At 40.5% G+C, this 12744-nt stretch overlaps 1 protein-coding gene across 12 annotated transcripts in view; it reads right to left on the reverse strand.

Annotated features, from left to right (window-relative positions):
* Nucleotides 1-12744, reverse strand: part of ELMO1 (engulfment and cell motility 1) — a 295982-nt gene that overhangs the window by 96297 nt on the left and 186941 nt on the right. For all 12 annotated transcript variants that reach the window (XM_090142301.1, XM_090142300.1, XM_031590444.2 and 9 more), the window contains one exon: nt 7413-7549. In XM_090142301.1, coding sequence (XP_089998427.1) covers nt 7413-7549 — 137 coding nt within the window. The remainder of the gene's footprint in view (nt 1-7412; nt 7550-12744) is intronic.

A 12744-nucleotide genomic window follows, 5' to 3' on the forward strand; every position in this document is an offset into this window, starting at 1 on the left:
GCACTGTCCTCCCCACATCCCTTTGCATGGCTGGGAACAGACAGCCAGACAGACTCAAGCACTGTGCGAGGATGGTTCTGCAGTGTGCTTGATGGAGGAGGCCAGAGCAGCCAGACAGAATCCCTGTTGCTGCTCTTGGTCCTGCTGCTCTTTCACTGTCAAGACACTTGGTCTCTGCATACCTTTGCCTCATGTAAAGTGGTGTTATCAAGGCGAAAATTGTGAGGTGCTACTGCTGCTGGAGGGGATCACCCAAGTACAGGAGGAAAACTGCTTCCCCTACGGGCCTGCTGCAAGACAGAGCCCACGGAGCTGCCACGATACAGCCTAGCACATAAAATTGGGACAAGATGGCAGTGAGGGGGGCATTTTGAACAGAATCCATGTACATTCTGCCCCTGTAGTGTCCCTGTTCGTAGGACACCCAGCAAGCAGGTGACAGCTCCTCTACCACCATCACCTTGTGTTGCTGTCCCGAACTTTTCCAAGCACACCCCTCAGATGTCTGCTTCCCCATGGCCAGCTTGTACTCCTTTGTGGTGACGTGAGTCCACCACACTTATTTCCACACAAAGCACTACTTACACAGTGTCCCTCCTTAAAATCCTGCTTGTGAAGATTTGGTCACACTCTGAACCCAGTGATTCATTCTACAGCTGCCTTCAGTACACTAAGAAGATGAGAAACCTGTGGTGCAGCATTTCTGAACCATCATGCAAGAAAGAAATAGTATTTCTCATTTTTATGTTATGCTTGGTTACCTTTTCTGTTATCTTGTCATAGAGCAAGGAAAAATGTTCACAGGGTCTGAGCATGAGCAATAAACATCTTCTGTGGTTATCAAGTGCCTCACTGTCTGCTTTGGTATTTAATTACAGGACTCACGTAGGGCATTTATTGTTTGCATCTGCTGCCACTGTGAACAATATCTGCTATACCGATTACTGCACAACACAGTGCTTTCCTTTTTATACCCATCAGAGCCATATATCATCCCCTTGCAGAGTAGGCCCTTCTTCTGCACAGACTCAGCACCAAGGTTTGGCTTGTCACTGACATGGCCAGATACACAGCCAGCCGCTGCTGTGAGAACATGTCATTGCTGCTTTCAAACTATAAGAAGGAAGGCTTACACTGGATATAAGGAATTATTATTATTTTTTTTTACAATAAGTGTAGAAACCCTGGAACAGGTTGCCTGGAGAGGTAATGGATGCCTCTGTCCCTGGAGACATTCAAGGTCAGGCTGGATGGGGCTCTGAGCAACCCGATCTAGCTGTAGGTACCCCTGTTCATTGCAGGGGAGTTGGATTAAATGACATTTAAAGGTCTGTTCCATCTTAAACGATTCTATGATTCTGTGATTCTACATCATAAGCACAACTACTTCAGGATATGCAGGTCTGCTGGTATGGGACTAGGGCCAAGATGCTGAAAACAGAGATTTTTGGAGGTGTTACACCAATACAAAATACATTTTCATAGAACATTTTAAAATTGGTATTTTACACTTCAGTGATCTCAAACATATGTCCAAAGGGCAAAATAAATTGAATTCTCAGTAATGAGGAAAATGCGTCAGTAGCACCATTAGCTGACCTTCCTCTGCTTTTGCATTCCCTAAGCCTATAGTTTCAGTGAGTGCATTAGATTTTGATTTCAAGCAGTGTACACCACAGTTTTTCAGTTAGCTCAGCTTAAGTTCTGTTGAAAAGATCATCTGTCTTGTTATGACTAGTGATTTTTGTGCCATCTAAAAACCCAAAACTACCCTATAGACTAATAAAAATAGCTATCATTATGTTTACTCTCTACAAAACTGATTCAAAACCTTGGATAGTGAACCAAATAATTTCATTTTTTCTTACATACTGGGGCTGGAATCAGTAATTTTTACCCTTCCTTTCCTTGTTTTTTGTTGTTGTCGTTTGTTTTGCTTTTAAGATGGCACTAAGCAGAGAATTAGCAGATCTCATATTGTTCTGAAGGTCTAACAAGACAAGATACCTTTCTTCCTGTTAGTACGTAAAATTCAAATTCATAAAAAGCAGCAGACAAATCTTTGGAGAACAGAGGTGAGAGGATAATCATATCCCTGCATCTCCTATCTGCAGTCTCCTTGTCTCACAACAAGTGAGTGTATTTTACAAGATCAGTAACACAGGATATCTCCCTCTAAGTAAACTCTCATTAGGACAACATAGGGGCATTCAGCTAACTATAACTAGTGGAGATCAATACAATTTTCCTTTGGGAGTATACTTCAGTTTGGCTCCATAGGGGGAATTTTATAGTCTGGGACCGGACTATCATGTTAAAAATACAATTGGCCAACTTAAGTACATCATAGCCTGTGTGACAGCAAAGCCTGGATACCCTGAGCAGGCCAAGTAGAATACAGCTGGCCCCTACTGGAGGAAAAATTGACTGATGGACACCAATTTAAATTGGCAGGCTGGTGATGAGGGATTCTAGATGCTGGAGTATAAGATAAATCAGTTCAGCTTTCTTACAGTCAGCACTGTCTCCAAAAGCTATACACAGTGTTTTCTTCTACTGCAATAAAACATGTAGAATTATATAATCTTGTCTCCGAGCTTTATATTTTCAAAATCATAAACTATGCTGTCTGATCACAAATGACTGTGGAGGATAGAGCTTGTTAAGTGTCTTTTGATCATCTGCAGGCTCAAAGAAAAACAAAAAGGTTTCAAATGGAATTGTTGCCACTTGCATGTCTGTCTATCCCACTGTATCTTAATTTCTTTAGAAAACTCACCAGACATGAATTATACATGTATTAAAATATTACAAAAGCAAAATATATGTTTAGCTGTCTGAGTGAATTATTCTATTCAGACATCCACTAGTCTAGTGAAAGACTTTAAAAAAGGTTTTAGTCTGACAGTATCATACTATCACTATAGAGATTCAAGGAGTTTTGCTAATGCAAGGGGTTATACCTGACAAAAAGTGCCTGTTTTAATGAATGAGAATCAGAGAGACAAAGCATGAGATCATAAATATCTCACTAAAACACCATCACATTCTTCCAACTGGATAAAGTGCCATTTTATTTATTTACTAAGTTTCTTTTTTTAATCAACAAACTTATAAGGAATCTCTACAAGATGGACTGTGGAAACATGGAAGTATAATATGTGATATTATTGCCAAAAGAAAGTCTTAATCTTTGTATAAGCTTTGGAACCTACAAGCAAAGATCAGGTTCATGACCTGATCTGTAAGTCTATAGGTCGCAGCGAGATGCATTCTAGAGTCCTGAGGGAATTGACTGATGTAGTTGCCAAGCCACTCAAAATGATATTTGAAAAGGCAGTCAGGTAAAGTCCGTGGTGACTGGAAAAAAGGCAACATCACACCCACTTTTATGAAGGCAAAAAGGATGACCCAAGGAATTATCAATCCTTTGGCCTCTGAGTCAAGGAACATCATGGAACAGATACTCCTGGAATGTATGCTAAGGCACATGGAAGCCAGCATAGCTTCACCAAGGGTAGGTTATGCCTGAACAATCTAGTGGTCTTCTATGATGGCGTAACTTCATGAATGGACAAGGGAAGAAACACTGATACCATCTATCCGGACTTCAGTAAGGTTTTTGACACAGTGCCTCATAACATCCTTCACTCAAATTGGAAAGATATGGATTTGATGGGTGGACGTTATATGGAGGAGCTGTGTGGTGTAGTTGGGAGGGACAGGATGCCATCCAGAGAGATCTAGACAGGCTCAAACAGTAGGCCCAGGTGAATCTCATGACATTCAACAAACACAAGTGAAAGATCCTGCACCTGGGTTGTGACAAACTCCACATTCAATACAAGCTGGGGGATAAAAGGATAGAGCACCTTTCTGCTAAAAAAGATGTTGGTGTTCTGGTGGATGTCAAAGTGGACATGAGCCACAAATGTGGTGGATACCCCATCCCTGAAGACATTCAAAGTCAGACTGGACTGGGTTCCGAGCAATCTGTCTGAGATACAGATGCCCTTGTTCATTGCAGAGCAGTTGGAATAGCTGACCCTTAACAGTCCCTTCCAACTCAAACAATTCTACGATTCTGACCTGTGGGGATGTATTAGATCGCTTCACTTCTTTGAAGCACCTCTAACTCTTCAATGAAGGATGTGAGGAAATAAATCTTCCTATTTGCACACAAACCTCCTACCACCTCACCAATGCAATCTATTGAGACTAATCAAAAGTTTAAAATTCAACTCTTAAAGCTCCTTCACTTCAATTATGATTAAAGATTAAAGCAAGCAGATGAGCTTTTTAATGGAATTTCTAGGTCTCAATAAAGAGTTACCACACGATATACCAAGAGCTTCCAATTTTGTCTTGTGTATTTTGGAATAGGAAGGGAAGAAGGAAGAAAAGAAATGATCCCATCACTCAGGTAGATAGCAGACTTTAGCCAAGTGATGTTTCACACATTACCAAGACAATCAAGTTACTGAATCTGAATAATAGTAATATAAAGATAGGAGAAAAGAGAATTCTTCACCATCAGCTAAGTTACGGCATCCTGTAAGGTTTCTGCTTTACTCCCATTTACTCCCAAAAGGGTAGGACAAATGCTCCCTGGGTTTAAACAGCCTTTGATAGCCAAGTTTGCAAAACACACTGCATAAAGAACAGGTACTCAGCACGTAAAAAGGATGAAGAAAGAATATTAACATGTCAAGATCACCAAAGCTGCTTGCCAAGTAATGATTAAAAACAACGTTGCTTGGTTTGGTTTGGTAAAGTCATCAGCACTGGCAGCTGTCAGGTACCAACCAGATGAGTAAACTTTGGGTACCACTACATAACATCTCATCCTCCACAAATCCAGAAGTGCTTCACAAGCCCACATGACAACACAGTTTACCTTACTCACAGATCCCTTTAAGACAGTTATCAGCTGAGTAATGCACACCACTACTACACATCATCTGAAGTGGCTAAGAGCAGAAAAATCTTGTGACTAAGAGAAAAGATTTAGATAAGCAGACCATAACTGAACTGCTAGAAATGAAAACCAAAGGACTTTATAGCATTCTCTCCCTTTAATGAAAAGGGTTAAAAAACCTTTTAGTTTTTTAACTGATCTCGTCTGGACATTGAGGCATTCCACCACTCTCTGGTGAGTGAGCAGAGATCCTGGATGGGTCTTTCAAGCACCACCACAACTCCCATGTTTCAAAGAATCACAGAATGACTTGGGTTGGAAGGGACCTCAAAGATCATCTAGTTCCAACCCCCCTGCAGTGACCAGGGTTGCCAGTTGCAAGATTAAGCACTAGATCAGCTTGCTCAGTGCCCCATCTAGCCTGGCCTTGAACACCTCCAGGGACAGGGCATCCACACATCCTTTGGGCAGCCTGTGCCAGCACCTCACCACTCACTCAGTGAAAAACTTCCCGGACATCTAATCTAAATTCCTCCTCCTTTAGTTTATAACCATTCTCCCTTTTTCCTTTCATGATCTACCCATGTAAAAAGTTGATTTCACTCCTTTTTATAATCTCAATTTAAATACTAGAAGGCCATAATGAGGTCTCCCCAGAGTCTTCTCTTCTCCAAGATAAACAAGCCAAGCTCCTTCAACCTGTCTTTATAGGAGAGGTGCTTCAGCCCTCTGATCATGGCCCTCCTGTTGACCCTATATAAAAGCTCCACATCTTTCCTGAGCTGGAGGCACCAGACCTGGATGCACTACTCCAGATGGGAACTCATGAGGAAGAATCACCTTCCTCACCATGCTGGCCACCTCTCTTTTGATACAGTGCAGGATACTGTTGGCCTTGTGGGCTGCAAGAGTACACGCATTTATTCCGTGGAGTTAAAGGCTGCCTATGTCTTCCATGACACAGGCAGCAGAATCTACTGCCAGCCTGTACATTCTGGAAGAAGTGCTGGGTAAAATCACTAGATTTTCAGTAACATAAAAACACAACTAACTCACTTATCAGATCTGAAAAGAAACTACCTGATCTTCCAAAGTTCCAAAGTCTAACTCTACCAAGCAAATTTCTGTATTTTCTCTTAGGATAATCTTGGTTGTTCCCAGAAATAGGCCCACCTTTACTTGAATTCCCTAGGATTACTAATAATATTCCAACTAAAGTTGTAGAAAGTTATATACACAAATCCTCCTGAGAAAGAAGGCCTATAAGCAATAGGCATTTATTAATACACTTGTTTAAAACAACCACATATTATGAAGAAGTCTATTAAAAAAAAGTTATTACTTTTAAGTCCTTACTTTTCATTTTCTACATTCTTCAGTAGATTATCTTGCTATTACTCTCTCTGCAGTTCTGTACCACTTGGAAAGAGAAGTGTGTCAGAAATTCCAGACAAGAGCAAGCCTCTAGGTTATCCTGTCTGCATTTTGGACTTCCCTTCGTTTTTTTGCCAGAGTTCAGGTATTGCTACTAACTAGAAGTATCTTACCAAGAAGAAATCAACAAAGGTTATTTCATGTTGTGTCCTAAGTATTCACCTGCCCTCTGCAGTGGAAAATGGATGCTTAGACCATTTCATTAAGAAGTTAGGAACGATCATCCTTACTAGTATACACATAACATTCACATCTGGTGATAACAGAGCGCTTCTTTGGGAGATGATGATGCAATGCAGCAGTCTCACTTTTCATACTCAAGCAATATGTCTACAATCAACATCTGGTCTCAGGCAGAGGCTCAAGATTCAGTTGAAGGATCCCCAAAACAATAAAAATGCCAGCAGGTCACATAAACACAATTTTGTCCTACTTGCAAAATGCCAAAGATACTGTTCAGCCTCTTCTTATGTTACATAGTTAAACCAGGTTGCCTAGGGCCCATAAGGACACACAGCCTTGTTCTCAACAGCTTTGCTGTCAGTCAGAAGATTGGTTGAAACTTTCAGATTTCTCTTACAATGAAAAGGGTGCAATAACAATAGTTATTTGTTCTGTTTTGTTTCAGCTGGCCAGACTGTACAGCACTTTGTCAGGATTGTGACCCCTCTTGAATATTTTACCACTTTAGTGCTTGTACGAAATGAAAGGGATGCACAGAATTATCACTGCAGCAATCTCTGCATTATTTACAACATTAGAGGCTGCAGCACTTCAGCATAATATTACTAACATAAAAAGGCAGAATTTCGCCTCAAGCCAGGTTTTTATTTTCAGTCCGCAGTTAAAGATGATTGAGAAAGGTCTATGAACTTCTCTTATTCCTTTCATGCCAACTGCTGCTTTCTAAATGCTGCCCCTCCAATGTGCAGAGAATCTGAACAGAAGACACCCCCCAGTATTCAGCAGAAGTGGGAGCAGTTAATCTCTGTACCTCTAGGGAAGCACAGCCTTGTTTCACCATTCTGCCCAGTGATTCCCTCCCAACCCCTTTTCTTGCCTTATTGAAGTCCTCTGAAGTTGCCCTCATTTCCTTCCATGTCTTGTTAAGGAGCTGAATGCAGATACAGAAGAACTCCTCAAACGATCTGTCATGTGTGAAGAACATGGGATGGAAATCGTTGCACGTCTCACTGGCTAAAAATAGAAAAACAAGGAGTAGTGGAATAAAACATTTAAAGGCACAAGTAAAAAACAAACAAACAACAACAACAACATCTCCCCAAACATGCATATAGTACAACCAGTCACAAACCATAATTCACAGGAATCCTAGTTCTAATAACAAAGATTGTCAAAACCGAATCCTGAAAATCTAGCCTTAGTCTTAAAGTGAATGAAACACAGTGCTTCTCTGCATGAGACCACCAGCAAGAGCAAGAGGAAGCAATGACCACTTTGCCTGAATATTCTCTCAGTGGGTGCCTACCCAGTGCTAAGTTTTTGTTGTTCTCGGGACAGAGAAAGACACAGGCAGAAACATAGGTATCCTCAATGAAAGAATCTTTCGACTGCTAACAGTGTGTACTGTATTGACAGCTGAGAACCAAACACTAAACATCTCCAGCATTGGAAAAGACCTCCGTCATCTGGTCCAATAGTCCACCTACCATCAGTATTTCCCCACTAAACCATATCCCTTACTACAACATCTAAATGTTTCTTAAATGCCTTCAGGGATGGTGACAACCTCCCTGGGCAGCCCATTCCAGTGCCTTTCTTTCCAGAGAAAAAATGTTTCCTAATAGCCAACTTGAACTTGAGGCCATTACCTCTCGTCCTATCACTAGTTACCAGGGAAAAGAAGCCAACTACCACTGTGCCAGCACCTCCTTTCATGTTGTTGTAGAGAGCAATAAGGTCTCCCCTGAGCTTCCCCTTTTCCAGACTGAATAATCCCAGTTCCCTCAGCTGCTTCTCATAAGACTTGTGCTCCAGATCTCCCACCAGCTTCACTGCCTTTCTCTGAACACACTCCAGGACCTCAATGTCTTTGTGTACTGAGGAGCCTAAAACTCAACACAGTACTCAAGGTACTCACTCACCAGAGTCGAGTACAGGGAGATGATCACTTCCCTGCTCCTGCTGGCTACATTATTTCTGATACAAGCCAGGATGCTACTGGCCTTCTTGGCAACCCGGACACACTGCTGGCTCACATTTAGCTGTGTCAACCAACACCCTCAGGTCCATTTCTTTCACACAGTCTTCAAGCCACTCTGTTCCAAGCCTGTAGCATTGCCTGGGGTTGTTGTGGTGAAGTAATATTAAATCAAAGTACTGAAATATGAAGTTCTGCTGACACAGCTGATTAGCTACTGTATTGTATATGGACATACCACAGAGGTAAACAGAGAAATCTAGATAGACACATGGATGAAAATATAGCCAGTTAAATTTGTTCTTTGAAAATAACTGGAAACAAATGGATCTTATGTCACTTGTCCCTTATTTGGGATGGGACAAAGAAAAAAAACAAAACACCACACACAGACAACATTATAAAAATCAAATACAGGCTTTAAGAAAGGCAAAATAAAAGAATATAGTATCATGGTGATTCTAGAAAGGCCGAGATTGGTTTGATAAGACTGCTCTGAATCTCCTTGAGTGAAGAATGTATTTTCAAAAACTAAGGGTAGAGCTGAAGTAACACTGAACTCTGGGCCTCTCTGAGAACCCAGGAACAAAAGGGGCTTTAGCCAAAGGCAGAAGAGGATTTTTAAACCCTGCCATGGCTTGGAGGGCCACCTCAGTAGGCTGCACATTTATCTTCTTTAAGAAGAACAGTCATGTTGACTCAGTTCTTTATCATATACCCTGTTCTCAAATCTCTCAGTTTTATCTCTCAGTTCTCCATCCAGTATTCTTCTGGTCTTTTTCAATAGTCACTCAGGTGCCCATAAAGCAGCATCTTCCCTTCCTTCAGGATCAAGCAGCCATAGTTTAGATATTTTTCATCCTCTTGAAGAATGGTAGTAGTATTCAGCGTTGGGATAAAATACCCTTTTTCTAGAAGCTGCATCATTACATGGTATTTTCTTTCTCTCAGTGAGGCCAGAGAAATTAGAATGAAGAGAATGTGAATGGTACAGGTAGGCTTACTCCTTGTATGAGATTCAAGCTCTTGGTCTTAGTACTTCTAGCCACAAAAGTACCCTTCCAGGACGTTTTGTAACTTCTGCCATGTTAGTAGCTGCTATGAACACCAAAGGAACACCAGATGTGCTTACAATCACCTGAAGCCTCCAAGAAATATGGTTTTTGATCTTCCTCAAGATGCAATATTCCAATGACAAAGCAAATCTCTAAAGCTTAATTGTACATTTGAGGCTTAATTTTAACATTAGATTTACTAAGATCTAATAAAATCCTCAGCTACGTAGCGAAGATGAGAGTTAATTTTGGAGCATAGGTTTCATTCTAATCAAATAAACGGCATTTACTTAAAAGGATGTGCTGACAAGGGGGAATTAGTCAAAGCAGAGACCTATATTTATGAGGCAGGGCTCAACTGCTTTAAAAGGACAAAACATCTCAGGCTAATTTTCAGAGCACCTTCAGTTTCCATTCATTCAGTAGGAGCTGCAAGGTCTCAGCACTTCCAATAATCAGACCTTCAGCCTGTAATAATGTTAGAGGAACAACAGAACAGATTCTCAGAGGGCACTTGTCTTTAAGTCATGAAATACTATAATGATGAGAAGAAATAACACCAAGCAGAAGAATGCAGCCTGTACTGTCACTGTAAATCACAGTGTGAAACAAGGCAATAACCCCACTGCACACTGGCCTTTCTGGTCCTCCTCTGAGCCAGAGCTCATCTCTCCTCCTGCTCATAAAGATCAATAAATCAAAGCTAATAGAAAGGCTGGGGATTCTCATGATCTTGATTATCAGTTCTAACTCATGCTTCTTATCATAATCAAACCCGAACTGTATCTACTATGCTGACAACAATGCATGCAGAATCAGAGGTGCTGTCCCCCCATCTTTTCTACAAGTAAACATATTGTGGTTTATGCCTTTTTGGTTCAAAAATGAAAGAGTAAAAATCACTGTTATTTATATAAATGGAGAACGTTAGGCCTGTCAGAAAGCGGGAGGAATTTTAAGGCACAGAACAAATCCTAAGAAAAATTAAAAGACAGATGATGCATACTTTCTTCAACATTCCCACCCAGCATCCAGATAGTAGAGAAAAATACCCAGAATTGATTTCAAAGGCAGCTTTTTGTATATCTCAAAAATTCTAGCCCAAGTAATTTAATTTGATGGGAACATTGTAAATGAAGCACATCAGCAATCTTTATCTTAGAGCGTATCTATAGGCTGCAGGTCACGTCTACGTTCTGCTCAGTTTCTAAACATCTAATGAGAGAAACCCAACACTTTCTTTCTCCGTTCTTCAAGTAAGATGAGGATGAAGAAAAAGGCAGAACTGAGTTACCAGTGGTTTTCAGATCAGAGTAAATACTGAGTCACAACTTCCACTGCCTCCATCCCTAAGTCAGTATCTCTGCTGTCAAGGTACTGCCTCTCTCCACTGAGTGGGCAAATTTAGAGGCTGCTCAGTTGTCAAAACTTCTTGGATTTGTTGTTTTTTTTTTTTCCCCACTAACTTGCAGTTTGACTAATTGTAAACAGAAACAGAGATCCAGCATTAGAATAATTTGGAGACCTTTCTCAGAAGAGCTGCATGAAAGATTTCTGGCCTTAAGCCCAGTAAGTACACTGTAACCTTCACTTTCACAAGCAGGAACTAGCTGCATTTGTAAGCAATGCAAAAGCATACATATGGCTGCAACACAGGGACACAAATCATCATGATTATTTAATAACATCATCAAGTTTTAATTATGCCTCCATGAGATCACCTTTTAAAGGCAAGGCAAGTTACAGAAGAAAGCTCCAGCCTACATAAATCAGGTGAAGATCTTGTTGATTTTTCCTTTCTTGGCACAGTTCTTGAAACTGTAGATCAATGTGTCACCTATCAGGATTTAAGTAGTCCTTCAAGCTTCTAGCTGATCTATAGCTGTGACTTTGAGGAAGAAGCTTAGTTCATTTCTCAACATAAATTGCACTGGCAGAAAAAAAGAAAAAAAAAAGAGAGAGAAAAAAAGAAAAAAAAAAAAAGAGCTAATTTCTATCTGGGAGTTTATGTGGTTACTTCAATGCATATTTTTAGTCTTTCCCTGAAATTACGAGAGAGACATTCAAGCATCCCTGATTGTTCAAACAGTAAATAGATACGATATTGTATTGCTCTTCTGTTGATTAGTAAAGGAAATAGAAAAAAGGAAAACAAATTGAGAAAGAAAAGTTTTTTTCTTCATTTTTCACTTTGTGAGAATGCTCTTTTCCATGAGAAACAACACCATCAGGGACAAATTTCTTCTAGCTCTGTCAAGAGCAGTTATTTGCATATTTGCATACGCCTGTCTTGGAAGGGCACGAGTACACTACAATGTTTCAATAACTGTTTGGTTTGAAGTACAACAGAGATTTGAATGTCAACGTTGCTGTGGTGAACAGAATACAGACAATACAGATTTCTGCCTGCAGGACAGACTCTGGGAAAGGCTGAGAGCACCAGACAGACATCAGGCTGAGGGACACATCTCTTACAGCCCAAACCAGTAAGAACCCAAAGCAGCTGGTGCTGATGTTGCCCCTACTGCCCTCATACTTCTTCTGCTTAAACACTCAAACGGGTCGCAGGGTATGGTGCTGTTTACATCTTTTCCTTCACCCTAAGAAATGAACTAGAGGTACACACTGAGAAGCAATTTCCACGTGGAAGAGGGAAAGCTCTGAGTACGATTTTTTTCTCCTTTAATTTATTTTGCACAATACTTGGAAGTAACACAGAGATGATCCTTCTTTCCCCACGAAACTACAACAACAAACAGGCTCACAGTGCTACCCACTATTTTCAAAATGCATCCTTGGTGCCAGGGGGAACAAGTTTGGGTTAACTTAAAGTCTTTTTCCAGAAAGAAGGAATCTTTAAGATTTTTGTCCTCTTTTAAAGAGATAATACATAAGGCATCTCAAGAAGACATGGGAAGACTCCAAAGATGATCAGCCTTCATATTTTTCGGGAGTCTAAATGTTGACACCAAGAGTTTTTCCTTACGTGGCAAAATCTTGACTCCACTGTTTGCACTACAGAAGAAACAAGTAAAAAGCACTAATATTCTGATGTACTAAATAAAATACCATCTCACAGGCCAAATAAAGATTATTTTGTCTGTAGAAGGCAATACAGTAGGTATAAATGTGCACGTCTACACATGCTCAAATTAAAAATCCTAAAAAACTAGGTG

The sequence above is a fragment of the Phasianus colchicus genome, chromosome 6 (genome assembly GCF_987193195.1).
Source record: "Phasianus colchicus chromosome 6, bPhaCol1.hap1.1, whole genome shotgun sequence".
NCBI classification, from domain to species: domain Eukaryota; kingdom Metazoa; phylum Chordata; class Aves; order Galliformes; family Phasianidae; genus Phasianus; species Phasianus colchicus.